The sequence below is a fragment of the Salmo salar genome, chromosome ssa04, assembly GCF_905237065.1.
Source record: "Salmo salar chromosome ssa04, Ssal_v3.1, whole genome shotgun sequence".
Classification (NCBI taxonomy): domain Eukaryota; kingdom Metazoa; phylum Chordata; class Actinopteri; order Salmoniformes; family Salmonidae; genus Salmo; species Salmo salar.
This window is the reverse complement of record NC_059445.1, coordinates 82,776,669-82,787,200: the sequence shown is the minus strand read 5'-3', so window position 1 is coordinate 82,787,200 and position 10,532 is coordinate 82,776,669. Positions and strand designations below refer to the sequence as shown.

The 10,532-nt window shown below is 47.3% G+C and overlaps 1 protein-coding gene across 9 annotated transcripts in view; it reads right to left on the bottom strand.

Moving 5' to 3' along the window:
- mtmr4 (myotubularin related protein 4) overlaps positions 1–10,532 on the bottom strand; it is a 123,547-nt gene that overhangs the window by 38,512 nt on the left and 74,503 nt on the right. For all 9 annotated transcript variants that reach the window (XR_006769682.1, XR_006769683.1, XM_045717405.1 and 6 more), the window contains 2 exons: positions 1,544–1,657; positions 525–727 (listed from right to left, as the gene is read on the bottom strand). Coding sequence is in view for 7 of the 9 variants with exons in the window: in XM_045717405.1 (XP_045573361.1) it covers positions 525–727; positions 1,544–1,657 (317 nt within the window). In the remaining 2 variants the exon portion in view is untranslated. The remainder of the gene's footprint in view (positions 1–524; positions 728–1,543; positions 1,658–10,532) is intronic.

Below are 10,532 nucleotides of genomic sequence, written 5' to 3'. Positions count from 1 at the left end.
TCTCCTCTCCTCCCTCTCTCCTCCCCCCAGGTTATTGCTGTTGATGAGAATGTCTCTCCTCTCTACCCTCTCCTCTCCTCCCTCCCCCTCACCCCAGGTTATTGCTGTGTGGAATGTCTCTCCTCTCTACCCTCTCCTCTCCTCCCTCCCCCTCACCCCAGGTTATTGCTGTTGATGAGAATGTCTCTCCTCTCTACCCTCTCCTCTCCTCCCTCCCCCCTCACCCCAGGTTATTGCTGTTGATGAGAATGTCTCTCCTCTCTACCCTCTCCTCTCCTCCCTCCCCCTCACCCCAGGTTATTGCTGTTGATGAGAATGTCTCTCCTCTCTACCCTCTCCTCTCCTCCCTCTCTCCCCACCCCAGGTTATTGCTGTTGATGAGAATGTCTTCTCTGTCTGTCAACTTGTCTCGTAAAGTGAAGGCTGGTAACACCTAACTTAAAGCCTGCTGGTATAATACACGATGATGCAGTGTTCCTTCCCTAAGGTTAATAAATAAGACTAAACTCAGATCACATCCTTACCAAAGTCGCTGTCAGAGCTGTCTGGGCCCTCCCCTCGGGGCTGGCTGCAGGCTGGGGCCCCGCAGGTGAACCTGGCTCCGGGGTCCATCAGACAGGCCTTAGCGATGGATGTTACCAGGTACTCATCCTCTGTGTTCCTCCAGCCCCACCAGCTGATCTCTGGCTGGCTGCAGCGAGCGATCACTGCCCCGTTCCTCTGGTGCCTGGTAGGACGGCAGGAGAGGGGACCTTCAGGAACCAGACATCCCAAAACCAGAGCAGGTCAACACATTGGCCATGTGTTTGGAATGTGTTGGTCCTTAGGCTGGGTATGGTCAGGATATCTGGAATGTGCCAGTGTGTGTGTGTGTGTGTGTGTGTGTGTGTGTGTGTGTTTTCTTCCTCATTTCCCCCCCTTCTGACACCCAGGTAGCGACACACATCTATGCGTGCCTGGCCGACATCTCAGCTTGGATGACAGCCCACCACCTCAACCTCGACAAGATAGAGCTTCTCTTCCACCAGGGGAAGGCCTGCCCGCTCCAAGACCTGTCCATCACGGTTAATAATTCAGTGTAGTATGGTGTGTGTGTGTGTAGTAGTATGGTGTGTGTGTGTGTAGTAGTATGGTGTGTGTAGTAGTATGGTGTGTGTAGTAGTATGGTGTGTGTGTGTGTGTGTGTAGTAGTGTGTGTGTGTAGTAGTGTGTGTGTGTAGTAGTGTGTAGTAGTATGTGTGTGTAGTAGTGTGTAGTAGTATGTGTGTGTAGTAGTGTGTAGTAGTATGTGTGTGGTGTGTAGTAGTAGTAGTATGTATGTATGTAGTGTGTAGTAGTAGTAGTATGTATGTATGTAGTGTGTGGTGTGTAGTATGTATGTGTGTGTGTGTGTGTGTGTGTGTGTGTGTGTGTGTGTGTGTGTGTGTGTGTGTGTGTGTGTGTGTGTGTGTGTGTGTGTGTGTGTGTGTGTGTGTAGTATGGTGTGTGTAGTATGGTGTGTGTAGTAGTGTGTGTAGTAGTGTGTGTAGTAGTGTGTACCCACCTATAGACGACCACAGGGATTCTATTGGAGGATCTGAAGGAACCCACACTCTCCAGCTCCTTGTCTGTGATCCACACTGGAACCAGCAGCTTCTGGGGATAGCTGGAGCACAGCCTGGTAGGAGAGGAGAGAGAGGTTAGGATATATACACCAGGACAGCCTGGTAGGAGAGGAGAGGAGACAGGTTAGGATATATACACCAGGACAGCCTGGTAGGAGAGGAGAGAGAGGTTAGGATATATACACCAGGACAGCCTGGTAGGAGAGGAGACAGGTTAGGATATATACACAAGGACAGCCTGGTAGGAGAGGAGACAGGTTAGGATATATACACCAGGACAGCCTGGTAGGAGAGGAGAGAGAGGTTAGGATATATACACCAGGACAGCCTGGTAGGAGAGGAGACAGGTTAGGATATATACACCAGGACAGCCTGGTAGGAGAGGAGAGAGAGGTTAGGATATATACACCAGGACAGCCTGGTAGGAGAGGAGAGAGAGGTTAGGATATATACACCAGGACAGCCTGGTAGGAGAGGAGAGACCGGTTAGGATATATACACCAGGACAGCCTGGTAGGAGAGGAGACAGGTTAGGATATATACACCAGGACAGCCTGGTAGGAGAGGAGAGGAGACAGGTTAGGATATATACACCAGGACAGCCTGGTAGGAGAGGAGAGACCGGTTAGGATATATACACCAGGACAGCCTGGTAGGAGAGGAGAGACCGGTTAGGATATATACACCAGGACAGCCTGGTAGGAGAGGAGACAGGTTAGGATATATACACCAGGACAGCCTGGTAGGAGAGGAGAGGAGAGAGAGGTTAGGATATATACACCAGGACAGCCTGGTAGGAGAGGAGAGAGAGGTTAGGATATATACACCAGGACAGCCTGGTAGGAGAGAGGTTAGGATATATACACCAGGACAGCCTGGTAGGAGAGAGGTTAGGATATATACACCAGGACAGAGGTTAGGATATATACACCAGGACAGCCTGGTAGGAGAGGAGAGGAGAGAGGTTAAGATATATACACCAGGACAGCCTGGTAGGAGAGGAGAGAGAGGTTAGGATATATACACCAGGACAGCCTGGTAGGAGAGAGGTTAGGATATATACACCAGGACAGCCTGGTAGGAGAGGAGACAGGTTAGGATATATACACCAGGACAGCCTGGTAGGAGAGAGGTTAGGATATATACACCAGGACAGCCTGGTAGGAGAGGAGAGGAGACAGGTTAGGATATATACACCAGGACAGCCTGGTAGGAGAGGAGACAGGTTAGGATATATACACCAGGACAGCCTGGTAGGAGAGGAGAGGAGAGAGGTTAGGATATATACACCAGGACAGCCTGGTAGGAGAGGAGAGACCGGTTAGGATATATACACCAGGACAGCCTGGTAGGAGAGGAGAGGAGAGAGGTTAGGATATATACACCAGGACAGCCTGGTAGGAGAGGAGAGAGAGGTTAGGATATATACACCAGGACAGCCTGGTAGGAGAGGAGAGAGAGGTTAGGATATATACACCAGGACAGCCTGGTAGGAGAGGAGAGAGGTTAGGATATATACACCAGGACAGCCTGGTAGGAGAGGAGAGACAGGTTAGGATATATACACCAGGACAGCCTGGTAGGAGAGGAGAGGAGACAGGTTAGGATATATACACCAGGACAGCCTGGTAGGAGAGGAGAGACCGGTTAGGATATATACACCAGGACAGCCTGGTAGGAGAGGAGAGACCGGTTAGGATATATACACCAGGACAGCCTGGTAGGAGAGGAGAGACCGGTTAGGATATATACACCAGGACAGCCTGGTAGGAGAGGAGACAGGTTAGGATATATACACCAGGACAGCCTGGTAGGAGAGGAGAGGAGAGAGGTTAGGATATATACACCAGGACAGCCTGGTAGGAGAGGAGACAGGTTAGGATATATACACCAGGACAGCCTGGTAGGAGAGGAGAGGAGAGAGGTTAGGATATATACACCAGGACAGCCTGGTAGGAGAGGAGAGGAGAGAGGTTAGGATATATACACCAGGACAGCCTGGTAGGAGAGGAGAGGAGAGAGGTTAGGATATATACACCAGGACAGCCTGGTAGGAGAGGAGAGGAGAGAGGTTAGGATATATACACCAGGACAGCCTGGTAGGAGAGGAGAGAGGTTAGGATATATACACCAGGACAGCCTGGTAAGAGAGGAGAGGAGAGAGGTTAGGATATATACACCAGGACAGCCTGGTAGGAGAGGAGAGAGGTTAGGATATATACACCAGGACAGCCTGGTAAGAGAGGAGAGGAGAGAGGTTAGGATATATACACCAGGACAGCCTGGTAGGAGAGGAGAGAGAGGTTAGGATATATACACCAGGACAGCCTGGTAGGAGAGGAGACAGGTTAGGATATATACACCAGGACAGCCTGGTAGGAGAGGAGAGAGTTTAGGATAAAAACAAGGAAATTTCTAAGTGACCCCAAACTTTTTAACGGTAGCGTACATGTATCACTACTGACGAGCCTGGCTCTAAAATCCTTGAGACTATAAAACACACAGAAAAGCAGGGTGGGCATCAAGACTGTTTGATGCCATGTTAGGTGAGAGTGTATTAGAGAGAGGGCTTTTCATTCTCAGATATCCAAAGTGAGATTGATTTCTCCAAGCAACGCTTAAAAACAGAGATATTCAGGAGGCTAATAATCTATAATCTATTTTGAATATAATCTGTTCTATAATCTATTTTGGCTAATCTGTTCAATAATCTATTTTGACTATAATCTGTTCAATAATCTATTTTGACTATAATCTGTTCTAACAGCCCAACACAACACCATCTCCATGCCTCCTCTACTTTGTACATACAGTGCATTCAGAAAGTATTCAGACCCCTTGAATTTTTCAACATTTTGTTACGTTACAGCCTTATTCTAAAATTGATTAAATTGTTTTTCCTCACCTGAAATCTCCACACAATACCCCACAATGACAAAGCGAAACCAGGTTTTTAGAAACATTTGCTAATTTATAAAAATAACTGAAATAACATATTTACATAAGTATTCAGTCCCTTTACTCAGTACTTGGTTGAAGCTGCTTTGGCAGCGATTACAGCCTCGAGTCTTCTTGGGTATGACGCTACAAGCTTGGCACACCTGTATTTGGGTATTTTGTCCCAGTCTTCTCAGCAGATCCTCTCAAGCTCTGTCAGGTTGGATGGGGAGCGTTGCTGCACAGCTATTTTCAGGTCTCTCCAGAGATGTTCGATGGGGTTCAAGTCTGGGCTCTGGCTGGGCCACTCAAGGACATTCAGAGACTTGTCCCAAAGACACTCCTGTGTCGTCTTGGCTGTGTGCTTAGGGTCGTTGTCCTGTTGGAAGGTGAACCTTCACCCCAGTCTGAGGTTCTGAGCAGGTTTTCATCAAGGATCTCTCTGCACTTTGCTCCGTTCATCTTTCCCTCGATCCTGTCTAGACTCTCCCAGTCCCTGCCGCTGTAAAACATCCCCAGAGCATGATGCTTCCACCACCATGCTTCACCATAGGGATGGTGCCAGGTTTCCTCCAGACGTGACGCTAAGCATTCAAGCCAAAGACTTCAATCTTGGTTTCATCAGACCAGAGAATCTTGTTTCTCATTGGTCTGAGAGTCCTTTAGGTACCTTTTGGCAAACTCCAAGTGGGCTGTCATGTGCCTTTTACTGAGGAGTGGCTTCCGTGTAAAGATGAAAGATGGCGCCGAAGAACATGGCTGACGTTTTACATTATCTCAATCAATTTCAAAAAAATTTTAAACTTATTTTGTACATAATGTTGCTACTACCGTCTCTTATGACCGTAAAGAACTTAAGGACATCAGAGAAGTGATTACTCACAGCGGACTGGAATAAACTTTTTCCTTTAACGAGTCCGACGAGAAGGATATCCTGATTTCACTGGAACAGGCCCAGAGCCACACCTTTTGCGTGAAGAAAAGACTGCGGAAAAGGGGTTGCGCATATCGGGGATCCTTCTGAGAAGCCGGAGGCGAGCGAGTAAACTCCCAATGCCTTCCATTCTCCTTGCTAACGTGCAATCATTAGAAAATAAAATTGATGACCTACTATTTAGATTATCCTACCAACGGGACATTAAAACTTATTCGGGCTAGGGGGCAGTATTTTCACATCCGGATGAAAAGCGTGCCCAAAGTAAACTGCCTGTTACTCAGGCCCAGAAGCTAGGATACGCATATAGATAGATTTGGATAGAAAACACTCTGAAGTTTCTAAAACTGTTAGAATAATGTCTGAGTATAACAGAACTGATTTGACAGGCGAAACCCCGAGCACAGTCCATCCAGGGATTTATTTGTTGTGTTTTCCAATGGTTTTCTATGGGAATCCTGATTTATAAGGGCCCAGATTGGAGATCCTATGGCTTCCACTAGATGTCAACAGTCTTTAGAAATTGTTCGATGTTTTTCTTTTGAGAAATGAAGAAGTAGTGCTGTTCGTTGTACGCGTCACTCAGAAGTACTCCAGTATTTTGTTGCGCGTGAACAGGAGCGCTCTCCGTGTTATTTTTCTTCGGGATTGGAAACTATTTATCCCGTATTAAATTTGATCGATTATTTACATTTTAGGATACCTGAGGTTGGATTAGGAACGTTGTTTGAAATGTTTGGACCAAGTTTACAGGTAACTTATTAGATACTTTGTAGTCATGTTGGAACCGGTGTATTTCTGAATCAAACGTGCCAAATAAATGGACATTTTGGGGATATAAAAGAAGGGATTTATCGAACAAAACGACCATTCATTGTGTCACTGAGATATTTGGGATTGCAAAAAGAAGAAGATCTTCAAAAGGTAAGGCATTTATTATATGGCTATTTCTGACTTTTGTGTCGCACCTGCCTGGTTGAAAAATGATTTTCATGTGTTTGTATGCGGGGCACTGTCCTCAGATAATTGCATGGTGTGCTTTCGCCGTAAAGCCTTTTTGAAATCTGACACAGCGGCTGGATTAACAAGAAGTTAAGCTTTATTTTGATGTATTACACTTATATTTTTGTGACTGTTGAATATTTATATTTCTGTAGCTTGAATTTGACGCGCTGCAATTTCACTGGATGTTGTCAAATCAATCCCGCTAACGGGACTCGAGTGGGATTTGCGCTTAAGGGATCCCTAAGAGGTTAAAAACGTACATTTTATAATTCACCGAGACGTGGCTGAGCAAAGAAATGGACAATATAGACCTGGCGGAACTTTGCATGCGCCGGCAGAACAGAGACGCTACCTCTGGTAAGACGAAGGGTGGGTATGTGTGTCTTTTTGTCAATAACAGCTGGTGTGAGATGTCTAACATTAAAATAGTCTCAAGGTATTGCTCGCCTGAGGTAGAGTACCTTATGATAAGCTGTCAACCACACTATCTACCAAGAGAGTTCTCATCTGTATTATTCGTGGCCGTCTATTTACCACCACAAAGCGAAGCTGACACTAAGACCGCTCTCAACCAACTCTATAAGGCCATAAGCAAACAAGAAAATGTTCACCCAGAAGCGGTGCTCCTAGTGGCCGGGGACTTTAATGCAGGCAATCTTAAATCAGTTTTACCAAATTTGTACCAGCATGTCACATGTGCAACCAGAGGGAAAAAAAATGTCCTAGACCACCTTTACTCCACACACAGAAATGCATACAAAGCTCTCCCTCGCCCTCCATTTGGCAAATCTGACCATAATTATATCCTCCTGATTCCTGCTTACAAGCAAAAAACTAAAGCAGGAAGCACCAGTGACTCGCTCAATACGGAAGTGGTCAGATAACACGGATGCTACACTACAGGAGTGTTTTGCTAGCACAGACTGGAATATGTTCCGGGATTCATCCAATGGCATTGAGGAGTACACCACCTCAGTCTTCGGCTTCATCAATAAGTGCATCGACGACGTCATCCCCACAGTGACTGTACGTACATATCCCAACCAGAAGCCATGGATTACCGGCAACATCCACATCGAGCTAAAGGCTAGAGATGCCGCTTTCAAGGAGCGGGAGACTAATCCGGACGCTTATAAGAAATCCCACTATGCCCTCAGACGAACCATCAAAGAAGCAAAGCGTCAATACAGTATTAAGATTGAATCCTACTACACCGGCTCTGACGCTCGTCCGATGTGGCAGGTCTTGAAAACTATTACGGACTACAAAGGGAAACCCAGACACGAGCTGCCCAGTGACGCGAGCTAAGTGTCTTTTATGCTCGCTTCAAGGCAAGCAACACTGAAGCATGCACGAGAGCACCAGCTGTTCTGGATGACTGTGTGATAACACTCTTGGTAGCCGATGTAAAAAAAAAAACCTTTAAACAGGTCAACATTCACAAAGCCGCTGGGCCAGACATATTACCAGGACTTGTACTCAAAGCATGTGTGTAAAAACTGTCAAGTGCCTTCACTGACATTTTCAACCTCTCCCTGACCGAGTCTGTAATACCAACATGTTTCAAGCAGACCATCATAGTCCCTGTGCCCAAGGAAGCGAAGGTAACCTGCCTAAATGATTACTGCCCTGTGGCATACACATCGGTACCCATGAAGTGCATTGAAAGGCTGGACACACTCCAATTCGCATAACGTCCCAACAGATCACACTCCACACTGCCCTTTCTCACCTGGACAAAAGGAACACCTATGTGAGAATGCTGTTCATTGACTACAGCTCAGCATTTAACACCATAGTGCCGATGAAGCTCATCACTAAGCTAAGGACTCTGGGACAAAACACCTCCCTCTGCAAATGGATCCTGGACTTCCTGACGGGCCGCCCCCAGGTGGTAAGAGTAGGCAACAACACGTCCGCCACGCTGATCCTTAACACTGGGGCCCCTCAGGGGTGTGTACTTAGACCCCTCCTGTATTCCCTGTTCACCCACGACTGCATGGCCAAACACGACTCAAACACCATCATTAAGTTTGCTGACGACACAACAGTGGTAGGCCTGATCACCGACAACGATGAGACAGCCTATAGGGTGGAGGTCAGATAACTGGCAGTGTGGTGCCAGGACAACAACCTCTCCCTCAATGTGAGCAAGACAAAGGAGCTGTGGAGGACAGGAAAAGGAGGGCCCAACAGGCCCCCAATAACATCAACGGGGCTGTAGTGGAGCAGGTCGAGAGTTTCAAGTTCCTTGGTGTCCACATCACCTACAAACTATCATGGACCAAACATAACAAGACAGTTGTGAAAAGGGCACGACAAAACCTTTTCCCCCTCAGGAGACTGAAAAGATTTGGCATGGGTCCCCAGATCCTCAAAAGTTTCTACAGCTGCAACATCGAGAGCATCCTGACCGGTTGCATCACCGCCTGGGATGGCAACTGCTCGGCATCTGACCGTAAGGCGCTACAGAGGGTAGTGAGTACGGCCCAGTACATCACTGGAGCCAAGCTTCCTGCCATCCAGGACCTCTATAATAGACGGTGTCAGAGGAAAGCCCATAAAATTGTCAGAGACTCCAGTCACCCAAGTGACTGTTTTCTCTGCTACCGCACGGCAAGCGGTACCGGAGCACCAAGTCTAGGACCAAAAGGCTCCTCAACAGCTTCTACCCCCAAGCCATTAGATTGCTAGAACAATTCATAAAAATCGCCCCCAGACAATTTACATTGTCACCCCCCCACCTCTTCTACACTGCTGCTTCTTGCTGTTTGTTTGTTACCTATGTCAGTCACATCACCCCCACCTACATGTACAGATTACCTCAACTAGCCTGTAACCCTCTGCACACTGACTCGGTACCGGTGCCCCCTGTATAAAGCCTCGTTATTGTTATTCTTATTGTGTTACTTTTTATTATTACTTTTTATTTTAGTCTACTTGGTAAATATTTTCTTCTTCTTAAACTGCACTGTTGGTTAAAGGCTTGTCAGTAAGCATTTCACGGTAAAGTCTACACTTGTTGTATTCAGCGCATGTGGCAAATAAAGTTTCATTTGGCCACTACCATAAAGGCCTGATTGGTGGAGTGCTGCAGAGAAGGTTGTCCTTCACCTCCCTGACCAAGGCCCTTCTCCCCCAATTGCTCAGTTTGGCCGGGCGGCCAGCTCGAGGAAGAGTCTTGGTGGTTCCAAACTTCTTCCATTTAAGAATGATGGAGACCACTGTGTTCTTGGGGACCTTCAAATGCTGCAGAAATGTTTTGGTACCCTTCTCCAGATCTGTGCCTCGACACAATCCTGTCTCGTAGCTCTACAGACAATTCCTTCAACCTCATGGCTTGGTTTTTGCGCTGACATCTACTGTCAACTGTGGGACCTTATATAGACAAGTGTGTGCCTTTCCAAATCATGTCCAATCAACTTAATTTACAACAGGTGGACTCCAATCATGTTGTAGAAACATCTCAAGGGTGATCAATGGAAACAGGATGTACCTGAGTTTAATTTCGAGTGTCATAGCTGAAGGGGGCTGAATATTTATGGAGGTCAGACAAGGTCCTACTAACAGTATACTACCAGTCTGTGTGGGTCCCACGGGCTGATGGTCCTTCAGAGAGCAGTCTGTCAGAACGATGACAGCGACTTGTACTCTACCCCTACCCCTAACCCTACCCCTATCGCTCACCCTAACCCCTATCGCTCACCCTAACCCTAACTCTCCCCAAACTAATCCCTCTTTCTCTACCTACCTCTCCCCCTACTAATCCCTCTCTCTCTACCTCCCTCTCCCCCCACTAATCCCTCTTTCTCTACCTCCCTCTCCCCCTACTAATCCCTCTCTCTCTCCCCCTACAAATCCCTCTCTCTCTCCCCCTACTAATCCCTCTTTCTCTCCCCCTACTAATCCCTCTCTCTCTCCCCCCACTAATCCCTCTCCCTCTCCCCCCACTAATCCCTCTCTCTCTCCCTCCCTCCCTCTCCCCCTACTAATCCCTCTACCTCCCTCTCCCCCACTAATCTCTCTTTCTCTCCCTCCCTCTCCCCCTATTA